Below are 25,350 nucleotides of genomic sequence, written 5' to 3' on the forward strand. Positions count from 1 at the left end.
CTTTGGAATTCTAGAGGAGCTTTGATGCTACAGCATTCACAGTGACTTGCAGTGGGTGATGTTGGAGTGGGCTTGCAGCACCAAGGTTGTGGAGAAGGTTCCAAGCTTTCTTGCTAGAATGGGTGAAATCTATACTTGCTGCAGTTTCAATCCACCTTTGATGGTGTGCAAAGTCAAAAGATAAGAGAAGTTGTGTAGTTGTGTCTGGGTTTCCGGTTGTCTCATACTCCTTCAAAAGGGCTTCAGTTTCTGAAAGTCAGCGAGGGGAGAGAGTTATTCTGTAGCCGTGAGGGATGTTGTTCTTGGCAGCAGATTTGAGGAGTTTACAAAGGACTTTATAATTCTCAGGTCTTGGATTAATGGAAGCGATCTTCTCATCTACTTCTGTGGCAAAGCCTGGCCAATTAGCTTTATGAAAGTTCCATCGAAGGGGAGGCTTTGATGAGATGAGTGGCACTTCAATCCCAATGTGGATGATTGTAGGCCAGTGTTGACTGTGAGGGAAACGGGGGAGTATCTTATGTGACCCCCATTAAGGGCTGCGATGACTCGTCAATGTATACAAAGCAGAGATCAGGGCTGCAATCCCTATTTAATCTGCACAAGTGGAAGGAGCCAAGTTTGGCATCGTACAGGAGGAAATGGTCATTAGCTGAAGTCTAATCAATGTTCACCAGGAATGTTATTGGTGCTGTGTCTCCAGAAGTGGTAGTAGCTATTGCAATCTCAAAGGTAAATTTCAGGATACTGTAACACTGGAGGGGCAGGTAGTGGCCAAACACTAGCAGGTGATTTGTCGATGTTGCTGATTGTGAAACAACCAATCTTCAAACTTGTGAATAAGATATCGGAAGTGTTGGACTCAGATATTACAGTCCAATCAGACGGTGTGTGACTAATGTAGGTAGAAACACCATATCCATCATGCTGCGCTACAGCAGCAAGTTTAAAACCACAGATTTGATACCAACAATGAGGTGATGGGTCAGCGATGTGTGTTTCCTGGAGTGCGATAAACATTCAAGTCATGCTCTCGGGCTGGTCTGGAAAAACAGGCGCATTTCGCTCGCGCCACTCCATCCATGTTGGGGATGTGACAGCAGAGTTTTCAAATTTTCTGAAAAGGGAGACACAGTTCTTTGAATTAAATAAATAGATAACTCTCAGCATAGTTTTATTTTTTTTAACTTTACAACAATATTTTAAAAATAATTTAGAGGTTTTCTTTTTCATTTCCAAAGTCGTCTTGTCATATGTGCTCAGCTGTTCGGTAGGCTTTCTGCTCACAGGCGAAACACACGGTTGACCATTGCTGGCTCTGCATTTTTGGTGTTTAGGGCAAAGAGCAGCTGCGTTTACGTGAGGTGGAGCAGGAGCAAGAGTGGAAGCTGCGCCAGGTTGGTACTGTTGACTTATTCAGTACTGTTCATTAGATCAGCACTCATTCGAGTTCAAAACAAGTGTGGTTGAAATGCAGGTAGTTTTTGAAGCACTCGCATTGCTCATGGGAATTTTTTTTTACAATGAACCATTCTATCAATAAATATATAATTTTATAATGATACCAAACAAGAAAATATCTTCGACTGTACGAAACGCTAGAATATTGTTGAATCGATGAATGAGCTTTCACCTCCTACTTTTCCCCTCTTAATGATCCTTTGACTTTTCACCTACAGCAACTTCGAATGCAGAGTAAACAGCAGGCAAAGCTGGAGGCCAACCAGAAGCTGGAGCTGGCCAAGCAGGAACAGCAGCGGCAACATATTCAGGGCACAGAGACTGACAATTTTCCAGCTGTAGTTAACAGCCCTACACATGGAAGGGGTGATAAGCTCCAGGCTTTTTACTCTGAATCATCTACACCTCCTCGAATTCCAAGTGCAGAAAACACATTTGCAAAGCCACGAACACCGAGTATGCCCAGTAAGACTCTTGAGGCCCTTCCACAACAACACACTGCTGTACCAACTTTTCTATCCTCTCCAAAGATTCAGTCATCCATTGACCCCCGTCCCATTTCACCATGGGATCCTTACTCACGAATGCCTGACACGCCCAGGCCACAACCACCCTCGACGTCTGCCTCTGAGGTCCCTCAGTCTGAGAAGTCACGACGCTGCCCATCATCGGTTGAAGGTGTATTTGCAGTTCCTCGCCTCCCTCATCCAACAAGCAATGAAGAACAGTCAACCATGAAGCCTGCTCAGTCAGGAGCTGCAGTCAGTTGTGTGTCAACCAATGTGGATGCTCTTAGTTCTGGGGCATTGAAACAAAAAGAGCTAGATTGGAAACCCCAGCAACTGACAAGTTACAGTACACAAGGTGGAAGGACAGCAACTTCATCAGCTCTACCATTTGAGGCACCTGCTGGGTTATATTCACATCCAAAACAGTTTTCCACATCTGGGATGCTGGTAGCTCTACCAACTGGATCACCAACAATTCGTGCAAAACCTCCAAAAAACTCTACAAGTTGCATTCCCCAGCCTCCTGGTGCAGACCAACAACTTTCAGCCTTTCTATCACCCACTCCAGATAGTTTTGGTGGTCTACCTCCCAAGCAACGAGTTGTACCTGCCGATCCTTTCGTGCAATCTCCAGGAGTGTCTCGCCCTGCACCTACTCTTCCAGTTCCTCAAAGCGTATCAAGTGAGAGTTTTCGTTCTCCTCGAGCTCTTATGACCCCTGATCCTTATTCACAGATAACTTTGACCCCAGAGGCAATGTCAAATGAGCATTATATGCAATCTCCCTCAATACAGAGACATTTGAACTCGGAGACTTGCACGGGATCAACACCAAAACCACGTCTTGTGCCCACTGATCCACCAGTACAATCGCCTACACCTTCACGGTCTTTTTCCACAGACCCCTACACTCATCCGCCATTAGCTTCGAGGGTACTGCCATCTGAATCTTATGCATATGCAGTCAACACTCCAAGATCTGTAGCCACGGACCAGTATTCACAGTCCCCTCCAACATCCAGAACCTTTTCTCAGGAACCTTTTAGTCGCCCACCCATTGCTCACTCTCTTTCACGCGAAGGTTTTGACATCTCTCCCACTATCTCAGAGAAGTCTGTAACTAAATCACCATCACAGCTTTCTCCAGCACTTCGATGCTCTCCTCTACCAAACACAGGCACCTTTGATGCCAGACTACTACGCTTGCCAGGCCAGGGCCCCACCATGCAGAGCCCAGCAATTCAGTCACCTGTGCTTTCCTCACCTGGGCTGCTCTCTCCAGCACATACACTCCAGCACGGCAACCAGGAGAGCAAGGGGTTTCCTGCTGGGACTCAGATTGTTGCTGTAGCGGTCACTTCTGGACAACAACTTGGCCAGCAAGACGCTCTTGAGGAACTAAAAAGGCAGAAGCAGGTTGGACCTTTTTTTTTTCCTTTCGCCTTCTTTTTTTGTCATACCCCAGTCTTAAAAAAAGATATTGGTTGCTGGTTTTCAAGTATCTTTTCTCAACATTATTTGTTTTGTATCAATACTTGAATCACTCTTCAGGCTGGCTAAGGCTCAAGATGACCCTGACTTTGTTGCAAATGATTCTCTTTTCAAGTGACACATCTGTTTCTTCTTATCAAATACCTCTGTCTTCGGTTTGTATCCCTGCTCCCCCCCCGCCCCCATTTCCCCTGACAAGTGTAGTGTCCTAGCAGTTTAATCCATTTTGCTACAAGCAGAAGGCATGCATTGCTTTCAATGGTTTATTTAAAGTAGGTTCTATGAAAGTATTGTGAGAACCTTGCAATTTGCGGAACACTCCACGATTTAGTGTTTGAAAGAAAATGCATAGCAGGTGTGGAAATGTACCATTTGTAAATGCTGTAGAATGTGCCCAAACGTCGATAGCAAAGCGGTAAAAGACAAGTTGTTTTGCAAGCAACCACGTACACTAACAGGGAGGATTTAAATGCCACTCACCCTCGTAAAATTATGGCCATGCAAGGGAGAATTTGCTTTGGTTTGATGTCATCGGTCACCAAGCCTGTTTGTCTCAACATGATGGCCTTAATAGCCGATGGGTTCTATCATTGGAAACTGCATAATTTGAATCATAAAATTCATTGACCATCGTGACAGAATGTTGTTTATTCAGTCCTCAGTCACATTTGCTCTACGGCTAGGATACGGCGGCCGTACCCCCCCCCCCCCGAATTGACATAAACGTGCGGCGGCCGCAGAGTTTCTGAGGTGGCCTCAGGGTGGCCCGAGGGCGTATGGCTATCTTTTACAGGCCGTAAGGGTCTCCGTGGAATTAGAGCGCGGAGTTATAACTTTTTTCATTTCTAGGTTGGCCGTAGCAATTCGACAAGCCGTAGCCATGATGTAGATGTGTTCCACGTTGACCGTACGGTGGGCTTGCGTTATTCGTGCGGCTGCCTTAGGCTCTTATCAATGAAAAATGAATTTTGCCAACCCCCAAAAAATTACGGTGGCCGCACTATTTCCACGGTCGCCGTAGAGTAGTCCTAAGGCGTCCCTGTGTTCATCGTACGGTGGCCTTGCGGTCTCTGTGACTACCTGCGGGCAACGCAGGGTCGACGCACGGTTCTCCTACGTACGGCCTCCGTGGCAGTCTGCGTCCACCGTGCGCTACCGCTAGAGATCGGCATCTACGGCATGTTTTCCATGTTTTCTACGGCATGTTTCCATTCGGCATGTTTTCCACACACATCATCACATTTCATATTATATATTATTACAGCATATTATACAGTTTACACTGCACATATATAATATTATCATATTATAAAGCACATCTGTATATAACCTGGTCCACAATCTATATGACAGATATGAGATATGATATACATATGAAAAAGAACTGGTATATATACCCACTCGTTACCGTCCGTCTGGCCGCACGTTCGCCTTAGGGCCCCCCTGCGGTCGCCTTGCGGGCACCTTGAGGCTACCTTGAAAATTCTATGGCCGCCGCAGGGACGCCCTAAGGTCACCGTGCGACATCAAATCAAAGACATTATGGCACCCCCACGTTTTCGGTCTCCACAATTTCTAAATACCCCGTGCGGCTACCCGAAAAAGAAAAACATATGTGACTGCTACATTGTGTGACCGTGGAAATACTGCGGCCGCCCTATAATTGCTAGTGGCCGTAGATTTTTTAGACCCTACGGCCGCCGAGCCAAATGTGACTGAAGCATCACAATACCCGATACTGGCTTGCCACAGACTCATTGCTGATGAGTTTGCCACGACCACACTGCCCAACGTTTAATGGCAGTAGGGTGCCCAAGATGGTGGAGAATACCATAAAACGAAAGCTGAAACTATATTTTGTCATGTATACCAAAGATAGAGGAACTGATAAAGTTCTGAAGCAGTCCTATAATCTTATTAAAATGTGCAATTCAGTGTCTGTCTCTGTTTTTTGACTGCGATATATTCGGTGGTTACTTATCCAATCTCAACCAAACCTGACAAGAGGACTAAGGGTCACATGTTGGAGGTTGTAGCGATTTAACTTCCCCACATCTCCAAGCCAAGTGGGGTTTGCGCCTTGCATGAACTCTGTACTGAAGTGCATAATAGTGTTACGGTTGTGGAAATTCACAGAACACCATTCAGGTTCCCCAGAGGTCAGTTATTTCACTAAGTGTGTGTCCAGGTTAGATTTCCCCACCAATGTCAAAAGGGGAATTATTCGTGTGCCGAGCTGTGCATCTTCGAGTTAGCCATTATTCTTTTCTGTCTTTAATTTCAAACAAACGAACTTCTCCTCACCATCATCTCCACAAACGACAACAAAGACAATAACAACAACCAGAGCAATTCATCGACCACGTTCGCCTTTGATCGGGGCGGATCCCGCCTGAATGAGGGTTCAAAGGTGAAGTAAAGGAGGGCGCTGATTTTGGGTGGAAAAAGCCCACCGCGGCCCCTCCCCTTGGGGTCGATAAAACGCCGCGTTCGCTGGCGGGGAGGTGGAATTGCAGAGTTGGTGGTGCCATCGGTGGACTTGGAATTGGAGAGTTGGTGGTGCCATCAGTGGACTTGGAATTGGAGAGGGTTGGTGGTGCCATCGGTGGACTTGGCTCTCTTCTTGGTCTCCTTGGCGTCGTCGGAGTTGGTCGAGTCGGAGCCGGAGAGGAGTCGCCAGCCGCTTCGCTGTTTGAGGCGCCGTTGAAGGCACTGGTGGAGTCCAGCGGAGTGCGGGCAGAGGCATCGAGGGTCACCGAACCAGGGCCCAGCGAGTCACCACGAGGGTGGCAGGTAACCTGCCCGGTCTCTCAGAGCCTTTCGGTCATCCCGGCTCTGAGAAATATTAAAGGCTTACGAGCCCGGGTCTTTTCTTTCTGGGGTTTTGCATGGAAGTCCGTGGCGCCTTGTCCGATAAGTAGAATTGTTGTTATAAGTGCATGTATGTAATAGATAGACAACGGCTGTAGGTCTTTTTGCTCGTGTCTTGTCCCCATCCCCCCATTCATTGCATACGTGCCTGCATTGAAAAGAAATACCCCCATTGTTTGAATATTCACCTGCTCGTTGCGTCCCTTCCTCCATTGAACTGCCATAATTGCGTTCGGAATAACTAGCTGGTTTTTAACACCGATAAGATAATTGGGTCCAACGGGGCTTGGCGATAATAAACCGTTCGGCAATCGCAGATGGAAAGAGCTGCTTAAAGCGGCTCGTTTCCGAGCAGGCCCCGTTGAGGTACAACCTCTCGGTAGTCTGTCCGTGCAAATAATTAGGTAAATCGACAATTCGGCGATTGACCCTGTAGTGCGGGCAGAGCATTGACAAGGTTGTGGTGTGGTTAAAAACACACCCGTAGCTGGATTTCGGCATTGATCCGAAAGCTGCGACTGGATTGCCACGTTCGGTGGATGCGTGGCCGCCAATTGGGCTCAGGCGGTCGTCCGCACGCCGGAGTGGCGGGAATCCACAACAATAGGTTATCATGGCGTTCATGGGCCACACCTTCCGGACGTAAAAATTATTACATCCACAAACGTTTCATTCAATGCTGTCCAACGTACAGTTACATTTTTAAACAGTTGCTATTAAACTGGATGAAGTTTGGGGGAAACTCGATGTGATTAAGGCATTCTATATTTATCTCATCGCCGTCTCAACTTGCTCGGCCTCTCGATAAGCGGCGACGATCTTTTGCTTACATAGCTGCTTGCACGAGTCTTTATCCATAAATGATGAATCCCATTGCCTGTTAGACTCTTCTAGCCTTTATCGGATTATACGTGGACTGTATATGGATTGTTCATAACCGAGGGGCCTCATATGTGATTTCTCCTGGCCATGGTTTCAAGTGTGATATTGCCACCGACACCCTTACAGCCAAATTGTGACCTTAACTTGATGCATAACCATATTCCTAAGGTTCGTTAGTGTTGTTTAATGATCGCCAAAGGGAAATTTGGAGAAAATTTGATGCACTTATGCATGGGCGGTATATCGGCTAGCAGTCGCTGGTAACCTATCGGTACTATTATAACCAGTTATCCAGTTCCGTGAAGTCGTGGCCGATTTCAGGTGACATTCATGATCAGATGTCTCCAAACATCCCGATCCTGCACTGCTTTCCGAAGCTCTGGCAGAGACAGCTTGGTTACAGCCTTTACCCCATCCATTGGTGTGTTCCATTACCAATCAGCTTGTTATCGCTTGCCAAGCCAGCCGTTCCTTATCAACCATTTTGTTTGAGTGCATAAAATCAAGCGAGCCACTTGACGAGCGCTCTACAAGCTGATTGCTAATGGAACACCCCTTCTGAACACGTCGGTCTTCTTAGTTGACATGATTTAAATATTTTTTGAGGTTTAAATAAAGACCAGCATTGCACTTTTCTTCTTCATTGTCTGCGGCAGTTTCATCAAGTCCTCTTTACTTTCTGCCAACAGAGTGGAATCATCAGCATACCTTGGGTTGTTGAGACATCTTCCTCCAATCCCAACTACTGCCCCTATATCATCCAAGTTATATTTTTGTCAAAATTATTCGAACCACAAATTATTCTAACCTCACACGTCACCTTGCTCTTCCATAAGCCTCAATTTTGTCGAGAAAAAGAACGTTTTGTTATGTTTTATTTGGGGGACATGGGCTTTTTAAACGTCTTGTGTGCCTGTGCAGGAGCCAGCCAATTTGACCAGGCAGCTTATCCCTGGTGTTGGCCCATCTCCATGGCCCCGCCAACTCTCTCTGCCCCCAGGAATTCCTACCAACAAACCACCACCACCTTATCCAACAGCACCCCACCAGGTTGGAAAAAATAATTTGCTGGCTTTTCATGATGCCAGCATGGTATTTCAGTTCTAAATGTATCTGTTCAAAAACTTGTTCCATAAATCTGTAAATGTGCAATTTTCATGCATAATTTCTCAGTCCTGCTCCTGTGGGTTTCCACATGGTGACATCATGTTTTATTTGTACTATTTAGCCCAGTACCGGAAATGGGAGCCTGCTTTCCACACAGTTTGGTCAAGTGTCATGCAGGTCAGGATCCACATCTGCAAGCTCACCATTTCAAGCGGAGTTGCAGCGAGGACACGCACCTGAAGCAGAGAGACACACACCAAGGTAGGTTTATAAGCATTTCATCATCTTTTTTTTATCTGAGTTAATTGGGCCTTGCTGGAACTGGACATTACGTCCTGGCTTCCTCAGTGGTAATGAAGGAAGTTGAAATGTTTCAGATTATTTGCAAGATTTTGTCAGAATTACAGTAGCAACTCCAGTCATGTCTCAGAGTATGGCATATCTGTTAGCCTCGGTTAATTTACAATGGTAGATGAAATTACAATAGAAATTGAAAATTGGGTCATATTTTACATCCCTCGTCTTGCCTGAAAGGTGTGTGTGTGTGTGTGTGTGTGTGTGTGTGTGTGTGTGTGTGTGTGTGTGTGTGTGTGTGTGTGTGTGTGTGTGTGTGTGTGTGTGTGTGTGTGTGTGTGTGTGTGTGTGTGTGTGTGTGTGTGTGTGTGTGTGTGTGTTGGTGTGTTATAGTGTTAGTGTTATTCTGGAATGTTAGGAGTTCTTCTGGACAATGATGAATGGAATTATTTACATGTTGTGCTTGTTCACTAAACCCAGATGTCATGGACTATTTTTGACCATTGTACCTTGGTTTTAGGTTTCAGGTAGTCTAATACAGTTGTGTATTCGAATGCTTTATTTAAGGGCCCATTATCCTCAAGCTCAGCAGGGTCAGTAGGACTTGTGTTGACGATAACAAGAAACACTTTGAGCAAACTGTAATGAAAATTGAAAATTTGCATTTAAAAAATATGTATATCAGACCATTTGCTTGTTCATTTTATTTGTCAAGATCACTCTTTTGATACAATTTTGTAATTACATAACTGTTGAATGTTTTTACAAATGAAAAATGTATTTTTAAATCTCCAACAGGGTTTCGCTTCCCATGGATCTGGCGTTCCACCCGAACCGACAGGACAATCCCACAGTCCCAGTGCACCACATGCCACCATCGCCAACCCCACAGTTTATTGGCTCATTTTCCATGACCCAAAGACCCACGATGATCAATGCTGGGCGTTCTGTCAGACCAGTTCGCACTGGCACACCATTCCAACCCCATGGTATTGCTGGTCAGATTGTGCACCATGGCCAGTACTATATCGAGCTTCGGCATAACACGGACTTGAAACCTAGGCTGCCTCTTCGGCTTCCAGGGCAACCAGTTGATTTGAACTCCAATGCTGAGCAGTCGCAGGCATCTCAGCCACATCCTGAACATCAACTGCAGACGAAACTCCAACGTCCTTTGGCCTCCCCTTTTTCCACAACTCCTATCACAAGCGCTGCTCCACAGTTGCAGACGAGTCCAGCTGTGAATGCTCATACTGCCTGCTCATCATCATCATCATCATCATCATCATCATCAAACTTTACACCACAACCTAATCCTGGAGTGGGTTCTCAAGGAGTAACTTCCACATCAACTGTCTGTCCATCCGGTCAAGTGAGCGGTGTGACCCACCCAATGTCTTCAGGAGGCATAGAAATTGAAGCTGCACTTGCTGCTCACAAAGTTTTGGAAGAGGAGGAAGAATTGGACAGCTTGGGCCTGGGACCAGTCGTTGGAAAGAGTGATGCAGAGCTCACACTGGATGGTTTGGAGGAATCCGCAGATCCACATCTGGATGATTTTCTTAGATCGGGGGAATTCAATATTCTCGAGTACTTGGCTGATAAAAAAGATTTCTTTGGAGATCTGCCTCTTGTGGACACTCTTGAGGAGCAAGGTCGTGTGGAAAGGGCTATTGCGGCGGAGTCCCAGAGAGCAGGACTTATCTCCCTTCATGGTAATCAGATTGGAGTCCCAAAAGTCAGTGCTGCCAGTGGGGAGACATTTGGTGGGAAAACTACACAGAACCTCATGTGGCATGGAGGGATAGATGCAACCGCAACCAATAAAAATGAAAAGAGAGTTGCTGAGTCTTCTGAGAGCTTACATAGACCAATCACTTACCAAAAGCCCAGTGATGGTTCTGTCATTCTCCCAGGCACCGTAAATGTGGGGGATTCTGGGATGCACAGCACTTCTCGACACCCCGTGCCAAATGCCAGTGCAGTTGCAGAAGGCAGTAAAAGTACCAGGAGCTTTGTGGAGCAGACCTGTGGAGGTGGTGGTGTAGGCTTGCTTCCCAACAGTGGGCCCAAGCTTTCGACCTGCCAGGCAACCTCTCTGGCAGACAACTCGTGCCCCATGGAAAAAATTGCAGCACAGCAGCCACCTGTCAGTGCTGAGGATGGCAATCAGCTGGCTGTGCAAGCCAGACAGGCTGTGGAATGCTTTTCCAACATAGGTAAAAGAATACTGCTGCTGCTGCAGCCTGCACACACAAATACACACACACACACACACACACACACACACACACACACACACACACACACACACACACTACTCCAAATGGAATTGTACAGTGATCTCTTGTATTGCTTTACACAATGTCCTTGTTCTGCATGTGATGAATGTATGAGCTGGAGAGCACAAAAAATGCTTCATATCATGCAGTTAGTTATACGATAGTCCATGTTTTTATTTTTTACATTGGTGTGAAAGTTTTATTTTGTTTATAAATCCTTTAAATGGGAAGTGTAAAATTATTACAAAGCGACTTTTGATTAATGGCAACATAAAAACTTTCCAACCAAACCATGTGTTTCAGATTTTGACAAGCTAACACCCGGTGACATATCCGACCCAATAGCCAGGGCCAAGATGATCGCACTAAAAGGTATAAAGAAGGTGGTGGCACAAAGTAGCATCGCTTTGCACCGGTGAGTGCCTTTGCACAATGTGCCGATTATTACTTTGTTTTGGCTCGTGGGATTTGAGCATGTGGGAAGATTTTCAGTGTATAAAAAAAATAGTCAGCAGCAAGAGGGTCTGGCTGACTTATTTGATCCCTGGCTATTGTATCCATTAAAAATATACAATTTTGTTGTTCAAGTGTCAGTCGCACATGCATCTAACGTGAATATAATTGGAGGATTTGAGAAAAGCTGTTAACCCAATTTATTGAGTCACACATTTGATAGCCTCGTATCGTAGTGCTTTCTACATTTTGTCTGCTGCTTCACCTTCATTTGCTCTTCATTTTTTTTGTTTGTTTGTTTTTTTTTTGTTTTTTTTTTAAACCTTTGTTGCACCTGTTTTGTTTTTATCTCATCTGTCTTTCTCGGATTGTCTGGCTATCCAGGCCTGGATTCCCTCCTGCCATCACACAGCCATCAACACCGGCTGAGACTTGCCCATCTGCAAAAGTGCCTGCGCAGGTTTGATGCATCTTTAAGTGTCGTATCATCGGTCTGCCATTTTGTAAAGGCAAATTAAAGCTGGCAGCCATTATCACCCAACGGTTGGCTTATCATTGTGTTCACCACATGAAAACGAAACCTCGTACATCAGGTTTACCTGCAGTTTTGGTCGCTGAACACTCACGCTCTGCCATGCGGTTACGTTGCAGGGCCATAACATTGACAATAATCATGTCGACAGCCATTGAACACAAAATTCATTGCTTTTTTCAGACATATGTGATTGGCCATTTAACAAATCACGTGTGATAGTTTAATAATCGTTCCACTGATTAGATTGGCTTGCTGTACTGCTGGGTGGCAGACAGACAGGATATATTAATAACTTGCCAGATAATAAATCGATAATGTTCTGCATCTGTCTGACATGAGCGAGCTATCTGGCATAGCTGTTTCAGCAATGATGTGCTATCTGACGTATACGCACAGCATCGCTAGTTCCGTTCTAGTTTAACTTTGCCTTTACTTTTGCCATGTGGTGTTTCTTGTGAACTTAATCTCTTTGTGCTGTATTAGATTGTTTCATCCTATTGTGTCCAGGAGGAAGCTGCAAGTGCAACACAAGCTGTGAAACAGATCCTAGAAAATAGAGGCCACTGCACATTGGGTAAATGCTCATCGAGGCCTGTGCCAGGTTCCGTCTGGTACTTGCATAAAAGTGGAATTCAAAAAAAAAAAAAAATCCTTTCATTATTTCAGAGCCAAGAACATGACTTCTCAATCCTTTAAGTTAACCCCCATATTGGTTTATGCAGGTATATTTTGCTTCATTTGTAATATATTGTTGCTTGAGAAATAACACACTTCATCCACATTGAAGTCCATTTCCTTCAACGATCCTGCTTTAGTACTCCTTTTCATTTTGCGGTGAATATGTAGATGAGAAGCAGAGAAAGCAGCATGAGGAGTGGCTGCTTGACACACAGGGCTTACTTGCTATGCAGCAACGACTCCTTGAGGAACAAATTGCAGCTCATCGCAAGGCGAGGAAAGCCCTTTCGGCGAAACAGCGTACTGCCAGAAAAGCAGGCCGGGAGTTGGCTTCTGCTGATGCTGAGCATCTGAAGCAAGTTACTGAGCAGCAGGGTCTTGTGCAGAAACAGCTGCAGCAGGTTCGAACCTGAAGTTCATGATCTTTTTTTTTTTTTTCCACCGCTTGTCTATCCACTCACCCACTCTCGATTAACCACAACTATCAAGGCAACTGTTCACAGGATAGTTTTTCGAAATCTTGATTTGTGTTTATATTTATGTCCCTGCATCTGTCTAGGTTAAAAAACAACAAAAGGAGCATGCAGAACTCATGGAGGAGTTTCGGAACAAGCAGTGGCACCTATCGGAACGAGAAAAGGAACTTTGTTCAGGACAAACGGCATCCCACAGAAAACCACTGGCAACAGGAAGGACAGAGCTACCCCATCGTGAAATCGCTGCTTTGCGGCCAGTAACACAGGAACAGACACCGGGCCACATTGCCGTAGCACCTTGGGCTATGGTTTCGGCTGCTGAGCTGTCTACTTCTGAGCAACCGTGCACTCGTGCTGCTTCTGTGGTGCAGCAAGCATCGATACAGGCAGTACTTAAGCAGCAGCAGAGATTGCAGAATGGTGCTACGCAACCTTGCATGTTGCCAAAGCTAACCGTTGGTGAACAGCCGCAGTATCAACCAATGGCCTTATCACGTGTTCATCCTATTTGTCCACCTGAGGCTCAGTTCAAGCCCCAGCAAACTGGTACGCATGTGCCTCCTGCTTTGCACACACAACATCAAATGACTACAAACCCTGCAATGACACCACAGCAGCAACATCAAGTACAGCATCACCAGTTTCAGCAGCAACATTATCAGCATCAATTGATGCAGCATGAAGTAGTCCAGACTGAGGCATCGAGTCCAGCTGCACTTACAACTATCCAGTTAGGCTCTGTGCAAGAGCAACGGGTACCTCTCACCAACTCACAGCAACTTCCACCACCCACAACATTGCAGATCCATTGCAGTCCTACAACCATGCAGGGTCACACAGTTGAACATCAGCATAGAGTGGAGGCTGGCTTAAAACAGCAGGTTGTACCGACTGAGCCATTTTTAATCGATGAACTTTCAGGACAAATGGATGTCCAGCAAACTGTTGCATTAACGTTTTCCACCCCAATCCCCACCCTGGACAGCATAGAACAAAGGCGTGCTCAACATGCATCACATCCTATCTCGGGGCAGGACCCAAGAGTTTATCCTGAATATTCCACAAGCATGTTGGGCACCGCCCACTTATACTTTAGCAGGGTTTCAAACGACAAAAAGATTTCAAAACAGGGCGATGATATTGAAGCCAAAATGGACTGCCATGGGCTTGTAACTGTGCCATGTGAACCCCATCTCCGATCGAGCAGGGAGGAAGGACGAAATCATTCCGAGACCGCAAATCGATTCAAACCTGTGATACCTGAGCGCCCTCTGACATCTGCACACTGTCAGAGTTTTGGCAGACAACAGAGCTTCCCAGAGACAGAGATGCGACGGAGGGAAGTGAAACAGGAGTCTGGGGGGTGGTCCACTCAGCCATGCCAGGTATTAAAGTCCCAACTGATTGCCAGCCCCATAGACAAGCAATCATCAGCACCGATCCACTGTACCTCCGATGATGGCCGCATGGAGCTTGGCCACCAGTTGCTCAAACGACTGCTTCAGACACGAAATCCAGCAGTCGCACGGTTGCAGGCTTCAGAGGAAGAGGACCAACAGCAGGCATTGTGGCAGTTTCAGCGATGGCAGCAAGACTGCAATAAAGCTGAGGGGCAAGGCCAGGTGAGGCTCAGAAATAATGTCCACACATTGCAAGAAAATTGACAGAAAATGGCCGATTGGCCTATCACAAGCATGTCACATTCTCGTCAACTCACGTAATTGTCATTTTTGAAAAAGGTGAAGTCCACAGAAATTGATCATCATATTATCATCATACTAAAATATGCAATTTGGTGTCTGTCTGAATGGTTTTTTTGATCGTGATATATTCGGTAATTACTTATCCAATCTCAACCAAACTTGACAGGAGGATAAAGGGTCACATTATGGAGGCTAAAGCGACTTAATTTGCCTCCCTCCCCAGGGGGTTTTCCTCCTTGGGGAAAAATCCCTGTTAAGGTGTATATTCATGTTTGGATAGCTATTCATGGCATTCCTCCAAGGCCACTTCTAAAAACAAAAATATTTATAACACGAATTATAATAACATAATATTGTTTATTAGAAAACAAGTCTGAAGATGACGATGGTTCACGAGCGGAATTTGACGATGTAGATTGTTTCAGAAGTCAAGGATGAGACAATGTGATCATGTTTGACCAAGTTATAAAAATGATCAACATTATTTGGTACGAGTGACAGGTTATTAGCTGCAAAATGTCGAAAACCCTGTTTCGTTCAACAACTTTAAAAATTTGACCTTTGCATAACCTTTAAAGGTCACAAAACAATGTTGTGGACATTAAAATAAGGAAACAGGATACGTGCTATAGCTTATTGGAGTTAGTTCGTCGAAAAAGGTCGAAAACCCGGTTCGATTCCCACAACTTTGAAAATTTGACCTTTGTGGCCTTTAAAGGTCAAAGGTCAAGGATTATGACCTTTGGTGCAAAACTTCCTCTGGAACATTCCAGGAACAATATAACGTCATATAGGCTATATGGCATTTCGCACTGCTCAGATTATCCATACTTTGATGAAATCAGCGTAAAACAAACTTGAAGGGGGCGCCTCGGGCAAGGTGTTCAAGATAGAGCAAAATGGTTTCAAGACTTTAGGTGGGGAATGACCTCAAGATTATGCATAAAAAATATTGTCATCCCAGCTCTCACAGTTTGGGCGGTCGTATGATTTTATGTCAAAATTCGAAATTTTCGAAGTTCGTGACCTTGTGACCTTGACCTTGGGACGAAAATGAAAAATCGAGCTCCGTGGGGCTATGCAGGTGCCATTGGGCTAACCAAATACTGAAACCCCTGTCAGATTCGACAAATCCCCAAGGAGAAGATGCAAATTGAAATCTGCTACCCCCTAAAAACACATGTTTTTTGGGCGTGGCTCTGCCCATAATGGGCGCACCACGCCCATTCTCAGGAAAACACAAATAGATCATGATAAAAACCTCGCACCAAAATTTTATCAGGATCGGATCAAAACCCACGGAGCTATGCTCGGGACAGACAGACAGACAGACAGACCCACAACAATAATGAATATAGTGGTCACTGATTTTTTTTCGTGAGAATATTTTTTCGCGAACCAACAGTATTAATACCTATAATATCCACTCTCCCCAAGAGGTTTTTCTTCCTTCGACAAATGCCGCGTTGACGTATATTAATCACTTTTTGGCGTATCGTGGGGCAAACCTACCAGAAGTAAAAATATTATAAACCACAAACACGTATGAGTACCTTTTTAAACAGTCGCTACAGCTGTTTCACACTATAATGATAGAAATCTGGAGGAATCGTGACATCCTTGAGGAAATCTATCGATGCTAATCACGCCCATCACAGAGTAAAGGGCACAAGCCGAGATGTACCGCAATCTATATACCCCAGCGAGGATAATAGCTTGAACCCTCCCTGTCGCTCCTGTCAGGAGTTTGTGTTCTTAAAATATTTTCCCTGTTTATTTTCTGAAATAAACATGCTTTTGAAATATAGTTGTAAACTTTAAAATCTGCATTTACCTTTGCATGCCTTTGTAAAGTAGGTTTATCGATAAGGCTGAAGGAAGACCCTTTCAAAACTATTTTGGGGCATTCTGGTTGTAGTGAACATAAAAGTGATATATTCTGTATTGTGATGGTTCTGCGAAACCGTCATCCCCAAGGCAATTGCAGGCAACATATAGCGGTTCCAGAGATAGTTATGTCATTATTATTCGTTTTAGATAGCCCTTCCCCTATGTGTAACAGATGTATGGGTCAATATGCGTTGTGTGGGATTAGGCAGGATTTTTTTTCCCCGATTCTTTTCCTATCTTGCTTCTCCACACATGAACGTATCCTTCCCTGATGCATGCATGCACACCAAAGATCATAACAAACAGGCAGTTCATTGGTATAAATGTGCCAAAACCCTTTGAATCGCTCAACGGGCATTTCACTACGACCTTCACTCGAACCCCAATGCGACAACATTTCAAACACCATCAAGACTCTTTGATTATAACCACCAAACTATTGAACCACAATCCATGCTCTCCTACGTTCACCATTGACACCTCCACCATAACCAACGACCATAACAAACTGCGACCACAAACAACCGCCATGCTAGAACGCGCTACTACGCTGACACTACCATCGCCTCACCCACAGTCACCACCACCAACCGCCACTCCCTTTTGGGGCCGACAGGGAATGGGAGCGGCCGGCACGCCATTGCCGACACTCGGGTCTGGACATGCAGACATCTCAATTGGAGCGCAAGTGTACGCTAGACTCCATTCGACGTCGTGTCGATAAGTCGAGCACTCCGCTCAATAACGCCGCCCCCCCCCCCATTTGGTGAGCAGTGTTGCACATTTGTGCATGGAGAGCATGACGAAACACCCCAGTCCCATGTTAATTGCGGAGCTTAGCCATGTGGGAAAGCTCAAAGCATCATGGGGCCATTTTCGCTGTCATTCCCTCGCATGGGCGGGGACAGCGCCGTGGTAATTATCTGCACACCAATGAGGGCACTAGAAAACGCTGGCCACTCCGCTTGATCCGATACCAAACTCCTCACCTGCCTGGGGATTATAAAATCGCCGTGCGTTCTGCGTTAATTGTTCCGTTAACAATAAAATCCACCCCCTTCTAGGTGATCCGAGCTCTGCCCCTTTTTTCTCTCTCTCTCTTGCTGAGTCTCCCGGCACCCCCGGTAGAGGTTTACATCGAGGTTATATGAACAATTTCCTTAATCATAATCCCTAATTAACTATTACCACGCACCACCCCCTGTATGGTGCACATTCAAAGAAGACAATTCTTAATGGAGGAGAATGATATACAAGGTGTCCATAAAGCTAACGGTTCCCTACTTTTATTACATCAAGATGTGCTAAATGCCATACACTGACCATGCTATTCTATACATTTCTATCTGGTCTACAGGAATATCTAACCCACCCCCCCCCCTTTAAAAATTTACAATCCTTCAGAAATTTACAATTTATATGCAGTGCCTTCAGAAATTTACAATCTTCATTTAAATTGAGTTACATACTTAATTAATGGAAAAAAACACAAATCACCTTTTGAACTTTCAAAATCCTTCCGTTTAGCAGTAATAGGACATGTTAAATAGGGGTATGTTGTTCCAGAAAATTCCAGAAGTTTAGCAATGTTAAATCGGGGCATCGCTAAACTTCTAGGATTTTTTTCAACCATCTTTAAAATCGTTATTTTATTTAAATTGAAGTATATATTCTTAACACTGCATGGGGTAATGTGTTCTACGAACTCTAGTTTATAAAGGGAAGAGATTCCTAATAGAGATACCTAATCGTAACCGCAAAATAATTTTGGAGTCGTTCCTTCACAATCATGATGTTGAAGCAAGTATGAATTGAGAATGATTTGCATGAATAATTTCATTCGCGAATGCAGTCATGTCACCTCAAAAGCCGACAATGTGTAAGTTGAATCCGATTTCTGTGGCTATTCTTGCAGTTTCCTGGTATTGCCAGTGTCGATCTGGAACCAGTGTTGGCTGCTGCATTGATGTACATCCGTTTTGCAGCTCCAAGCCTTTGCCAGGCATCACAATAAGGAATTGCATGAGCAGCACAAGTACACCTTACACATGTGGCGAATAGGATTGGGCGAAATAATCGATTACCCACTTGTAATCGATTCCCTCAATCGGAACCGGCAATCAAACTCTAAATTATGCAGAGCTGAATACCCATCTGTAATGCTGCCAAGTCTCTGGAGTCAACTCCTACTCTGCCTTATCTCACTTTGTTCATCGATAATTATCCGTTCGTTGGTTCAGCAAATTATTTCAAAAGCTGCTCCTGTCATTCTTTACAAAACAGACACAGACAAGTCCGTTTTTCTGCATCTAGTTTGTTCAAGTTGTAAAGAAAATTAGCAGACATGTACTCACGAACTGTGTGCATGTGTGTCAGACTTCTCCTTTTGATCTCCGACAGACAGCATTTAGGCTATCATATCTGTACAAGAACTAAAAACTTTTTTTTTAATGTAACAAGGATCTAAGGATGCTACTCCAAAAAATATGTGAACAAGGTAGGCATGATTTATATAACTTGTGGGCCTATTGGACCAAAGTTTTATTGGTCTTCACTGCCTTGTTGCATACCTGCCTGCTGTACTGCTTGAGCATTAGCTTGCCTTTCACTAAGTCCAGATGTGCTTGGGCCAGGCTGGGGATTATATGTTCGTTATTATTATTGCCAAATGATACTACTATGATAATTGTTGTTAATATTATTTATGAATTTCCTCTGCCACCAAAGGTGAAGGCGGTTATGTTTTCACCCCTTTCTGTCTGTTTGTCTGTTTGTCTGTTTGTGTGCAGGATATCTCAAAAAGTTATCGACGGATCCGAATGAAATTTGGTGGGCAGGTTGGGTGTGACAAGGACGAACCGATTCGATTTTGACGAAGATCCGGATCCAGATCCGGAACCGAAAATTTTTTGTGATTCTTCACCATTGCGTGATCGAGCCAAAAATGATATACAGGGTGTCCATAAAGTCTCTTTACAATTTATAATTTCTACCGTCTTGATGTGCTTTGTGCAACTAATGTTGCCCATATAGAAGTGTATTAAATGAGGCAAAAAACTCCTCACTACTCCTTCAATATCTACTCCTCACTTTGTAATAATTTACACAGGTTTATCTATTCATTTGATTTTGTAATAAAAATTTTTAATTGTAAAGAGACTTTATGGACACCCTGTAAAACACGATATCTCAAAAGTTTTGGACGGATTCGGATGAAATTTGGTGGGCAGGCTGGGTGTGTGACAAGGGCAAACTGATTAGATTTTGGTGAAGATCCAAATCCGGATCTGGACACGAGAATTATTTAATATTTAAAGTGATTCTTCACCATTGAGAGATCGGGTAAAAAAAACTGATATATAACATGAAATTTACCTCCACCACCAAAGGTGAAGAAGGTTATGTTTTCACCCTTCTCCGTCTGTGTTTGTTACTGGCGAAAAAATATTTCACCAACTATGTTGGTCTGTAGTGTTTGTTACTTACCAAATCTAAAGATTTCGTAAGTATATTGATGACTTCCGTCCTCTGTTTGTTTGTTTGTTTGTTTGTGTGTGTGTTTGTGTGTTTGTTTGTAGGCACAATAACTTGAGAACGGAAGAAGCTACCAATGTCAAATTACACCACGTGATTCAGGAGGGTGATGGCTAGCGCTGATTAGGTTTTGGTCAAAATCGGTCAAAGGTCAAGGTCACAGTGAGGTCAAACATTCGATTTTTGATGGTTTGGTACAGAATCATCGTAGAAACTTCTGGTTTGCGTCGCTCCCTTCTCGAGAGACAGCTTTTATTAGACAAAGTCAGAGGTGAAGTTGACAATTTCATAAGTACCAGTTTATGAATGCTTGTTTGTCTGTTTGTCTGTCTGTCTGTTTGTCACACAATTTTTGGCCAGTTTTTAAGCAATCGTTCTGAATTTTTTTTATGTGTGTGTGTCGATGACTGGCCAAGGACAGTAATGCTTAATTTTGGTGAAGATCCAAATCCGGATGCAGATATGAGAATTTTTTAAGTGATTCTTCACCATTGAGAGATGGATCCAAAAACTATGTATAGCATGTTATCTTGAAAAGTTGCGGACTTGTGACAAAACTAGGTGGAAAAGTTGGTTTAAGTGAGAAGAACAAGCCGATTCGATTTTTGGTTAAGGTCTGCATTCAGATGCGACCTTTCAGTGGGATGCAAAATTTAAACTGTTCAGTCTGGCAGAGGTATGCACTCTTCTGAGTGTCCTTCCATTTCGCCAAGTGTTACTCTGTGAGTGATTTTTTCATCTGTTTGTTTGCCACATGATTTTTGGCCACAGTTTTCAAGCAATCGTTCTGAAATTTTTTTGTGTGTGTCGATGACTGGCTAAGGAGAGAAATGCCTAATTTTGGTGAGGATCCGAATCTTGATCCGGATCTGAGAATTTTTTAAGTGATTCTTCACACCGTTGAGAGATAGGGCCATAACAATGTATAGCACAATATCTCAAAAGGCTGTGGATGGAGTGCCACGAGGAAGAATTGATTTGACTTTGGTGAACATCCGAATCCAGTTCTGGATACGAGAATTGTTTAATTTTTATCTGATTCTTCACCATTGAGAGATGGGGCTAAAGTAATATATATCATGATATCTCAAAAAGTTGTGGATGGGTTGGGATGAAACTTGGTGGACAGGTTGGGTGTGTGATAAGGACAAATTCATTCGATTTTGGTGAAGATCCGAATCCGGATCTGGATAAAGAATAAGGTTTGTGAACATATCCCTGAAACATCTTTTTAAATGTAATGTTTTTTTTTTTTTCTGTGAAAGCTACTCAAGGTTTCTGGGTTGTATACAGTAAGTACTGTAGTTGGTAATCACACTGACTACAACCTGCCGATTCCCAAAAAATTGCCAATGTCAGCCAAGTGTGTGTGTGTGTGTGTGTGTGTTTATGTGTGTGTGTGTGTGTGTGTGTGTGTGTGTGTGTGTGTGTGTGTGTGTGTGTGTGTGTGTGTGTGTGTGTGTGTGTGTGTGTGTGTGTGTGTGTGTGTGTGTGTGTGTGTGTGTGTGTGTGTGTTTATGTGTATATGTGTGTGTTGTTCATAAAGCATAACATTCTGTCTGCTAACTCCCCTACCCCAACCTCTCTCTCTTTTTCTATTTTTCTCTTTCTCTTTCTCTTTGTCCCATCCTTACTCTATCCTCTCCCAAAATACAGTGTAGCCCCCTCCTCCCACATTTCCTCTCACTCTCCTATTCCCTCTGTCTGTCTCTGTCTCTGAACATATCCAGACGATGGTTATGTCTGGACGGTGTTTGGTCTCCAGACATGTCCGGACGGGAGTTTGTCTCCGGCCAGCTTGGCTCTGGACGTGTCCAGGCAGTGTTTGTCTCCCAACACTTGAGTTTTTCTCCAGACCGTGTTTATAGTATGACCGGTCGAAAATGGATTTCAGACATTATTTTGTTTTCATCTTCACTGTTATTCTCTGCAGAATCATTTTGATGAAACACTATGAATCATAATTATTGCTCCACCGCACGTCTGCCTTCCCTTCCTCTCACCTCGCAGTCTTCCCTTCCCCCACCCCTCCTTGCTCCCCCTCCCTTCTCTCTCCTTTCCTCTTCACTCTTCCCACTCTCTCTCCCCCTCCCCTCTCTCCCTCTTTTTCCCCTCTTTTTCTCCCTCCCACCTTTCATATTACCGTCAGCGAAGCGACGGGTGGTATTTGCTCATAATACAATAATTGCTAAGGCTACTTCAAGTATATTTTTAACATGGATATGAACTCGATGTTCTTTGCAATGGATTAACTTGTTAAGTTCATCCATACCCAAGTAATATGCTCCTGTGATACTTGTTGCAGGGAGAGAATTCTGATTCTCGATCCCAGAAGCGTGCAAGCCTTGTGGCGAATCCCGAGTGTCCTGTGTACGACACATCAGTACATCTTGCCGAGCCGAAAGTAAAACACATTCAACATAAGGCCGATGCTCTGGTCGTGAAACGGAGGCGGAAAGGGGAAGAGAATCAACTGGAAATCAGCAGTGGAAAGGAAGCAGTTTTCAGCCACTTGAAACAGGTGTTGCTCATCACAGCGATTCTGTTTTATTTATTTTTTGTACTTTTTTTATTTGTTTTTTTTGCTTTTTCTTCTAAAATTCCAACAATAAGCCTCTTCCTTTGAAATGAAAAGCTGCTAACCTTGGATTGGCAGGAGGAATGTAAGTTGATGTTGATGTTGATTAGTGCTTTTCTGAGCTCACACTTTTGTTTGGTTTTGGAGGTGTACATCTTTTGAGCATGCTCTGAGTGATGTCATGCTGCACTGAAATCTCAAAACAGACAAAATGCTTTTTGGTGCAAAAAAAAAAAATACAAAACAAAATGTGAAATAAAAGGCTTTTGCAAGAAATAAAATGGAAAAAAAAAAAGAGTTAAAATACTTTTTGGACCAGACTCTGTGACTTAATGATTAGAGCGTCCACTCCAGGTCTTGTGGGTAAGTGGTTCGAACCTGAACCCGAGTGAGTCGTACCAATAAGAATAGCATGTGCTGCTTTTCCTTGCTTGATGCTCAGCATTTAAGCATGGACAAACAGCCATAGATTGGCAACCACTGTGCAAGCTTGATTGGCCTAACGACCTCCTCCTGCACTGAAGTTCCTTTTCTTGAACTCAAATTATTATTATTATTGTATTATTATTATTATTATTATTATTATTACAGCGCGGCGACATCGCGCTGTTATATAATTGGCTATTCTGTCCTGTGTCTTCTATCACGTCTTCTGTCACACTTATGGCCGCCATACGTCCCTTTGATTTGAGGGCTATAAATAGAAATTTGTCCAACGTCACAACTCTTCCCATCATGCATGCTAATTCACAGTGTCTACATTTAAATTTTATAACTGCAAAATTGTTTCATCATCCTTAACCTAGACTTTTACTGCCCCCAGCCACGTGATATCGAAGTATTCGCTTCTTGTTATTATTACTAGTATAAAAGCCCATCAAAAGTGATGGGTCAGAATTATTTTATTCAAAATATTCAAGGAGGCTGGAAGATATGTTTTGCAGCAAGAAGCATTATTTTAAAACACTACATGTACAAATATGACCTTATTTTCTTTATCTTCTGGGATGTTTCATTTTGATGGTACAGCTTTGTTAGCATGCCAAAGTCTGAAGCCTCGGCCTAGTGTGAGGTGTGTTTATATCTCCTTTATTTATGAGACATCCTAAGGACAGAATTGAACACTCGTTTTACTCTGTGTGTGCTGCACATTATGTGCTGCACAATTCCCCTCCCTGTGCCTTGTATTTATTGTTATTTTTTTAAACGCTTGTGTACACTGCTCTTGAGGCCTGGTTGCAAGTCACTGTCTACATTTCCAATAGAAGAGACGTAATTGCTCTTTTATGAAAAATGTTTTTCGAGTTTTATTTTATCCTGAAAAATAGACCGTAGTGAACACACAGTCATGTTAAAAGATTAGCCTTTAAAACCCTTCAATTGTCCGTATGAAGTGGACAGACAAATACACAAACACACAAATATACTGTGTTTTATATAGGTGGATTATTTTAGATGTGCCAACATTGAACACCACTTTCAGGATCGTTTGCATTCGATACGTGGCTTCAGTGAATTTTCAGCATGTGCATGTGTTCCCCATTATACTATGTGCTAACCTTGTTCAGAAGTCTGAAGTCCTTATCATAAGACTTGTGAGCAAGGGTCAGTGTTGTCTAAAGGAACCATTTTTTTTCCACAGTGAAAGTGCTCTGTTGTGACACAATGTGCAGGTGGAATTATGCAATTGCTGATGGTGAATGGTTTAATGCACATCAGTGACAACAGCTTCCTTTGTACCCTTAGCTCCCACTTCTTCCACTGGTCGAGCCAGTCATTGAAGTTAGTCTGGAATTGCTTGCACCATTTGGAGCTGGGCGGCTCGATGGCGAAAGTCAACTTCGTGGTTCATACGGTCAGGCGGTACTTGATGGAGGCCCGGACTACTACCTCCAACTGTACTGCGAGGTTTGCTCAACTGGCATGCATGGCTTTATCGGACATTTCCTGCTCTGCCATGATTTATAATTCACCTTTCATCATGCATTGTCTCTCTCTTTACCATGCATTTCCAGAAGAACATGAGTGACCCACCAACACCTCCACTCTCTCTACCCCCTACACCACCACCCGGTGGCCGAACTAAACTGCTGAACGGATTTGCTGCCCCAGAAGAAATGTCTGTGAAGAGAGCACTGTACATTGGCCAGGAGGGTAAGGAAAGGCAGCAGGTCACTGGTGATGCCATTTGATGTCATAAAACATTATTTCAAGCAATGTCGAAAGAAAGTCAGAATTAATTCTGTTTTTAATGGTTATTCTGACGTGTAATTTATCCTTTCTTTCTTGAATCATTTTTACCCCTCAGCCCGAATTGGGTTAAGGGGTATTGTCGTCACAGGCGTTGTCCGGGCGTCTGTCAACTTTTGGTTTCCGTCAATTTCGAGGAGAACACCTTGTCCGATTAAATCCATTTTTTCAGGGTATGTTGGGGTTGAGTAGAAGAAGGTTCCTTTCGAAAATGGGCCTGCTGCGATTTTCAATGTGGCCTCCATGGCAGCCATCTGGAAATTGGTTTCCGTCGATTTTGAGGAGAACGCCTTGTCCGATTAAACCCATTTTTGCAGTGTGTGTTGGGGCTGGGTAGAGGAAGGTTCCTTTCGAAA

The 25,350-nt window shown here is 43.8% G+C and overlaps 1 protein-coding gene across 14 annotated transcripts in view; it reads left to right on the forward strand.

Annotated features, from left to right (window-relative positions):
• LOC147030538 (histone-lysine N-methyltransferase 2C-like) overlaps window positions 1-25,350 on the forward strand; it is a 240,631-nt gene that overhangs the window by 143,944 nt on the left and 71,337 nt on the right. For all 14 annotated transcript variants that reach the window (XR_015056437.1, XM_085874679.1, XM_085874678.1 and 11 more), the window contains 13 exons: window positions 1,338-1,397; window positions 1,680-3,386; window positions 8,136-8,264; window positions 8,443-8,582; window positions 9,414-10,834; window positions 11,201-11,312; window positions 11,735-11,810; window positions 12,393-12,459; window positions 12,732-12,964; window positions 13,123-14,661; window positions 22,472-22,687; window positions 24,491-24,652; window positions 24,760-24,898. Coding sequence is in view for 13 of the 14 variants with exons in the window: in XM_085874679.1 (XP_085730805.1) it covers window positions 1,338-1,397; window positions 1,680-3,386; window positions 8,136-8,264; window positions 8,443-8,582; window positions 9,414-10,834; window positions 11,201-11,312; window positions 11,735-11,810; window positions 12,393-12,459; window positions 12,732-12,964; window positions 13,123-14,661; window positions 22,472-22,687; window positions 24,491-24,652; window positions 24,760-24,898 (6,001 nt within the window). In the remaining variant the exon portion in view is untranslated. The remainder of the gene's footprint in view (window positions 1-1,337; window positions 1,398-1,679; window positions 3,387-8,135; window positions 8,265-8,442; window positions 8,583-9,413; window positions 10,835-11,200; window positions 11,313-11,734; window positions 11,811-12,392; window positions 12,460-12,731; window positions 12,965-13,122; window positions 14,662-22,471; window positions 22,688-24,490; window positions 24,653-24,759; window positions 24,899-25,350) is intronic.

This window comes from Eptatretus burgeri, chromosome 3, assembly GCF_056783735.1.
Source record: "Eptatretus burgeri isolate ZD-2024b chromosome 3, Ebu_testis_v1, whole genome shotgun sequence".
NCBI classification, from domain to species: Eukaryota; Metazoa; Chordata; class Myxini; order Myxiniformes; family Myxinidae; genus Eptatretus; species Eptatretus burgeri.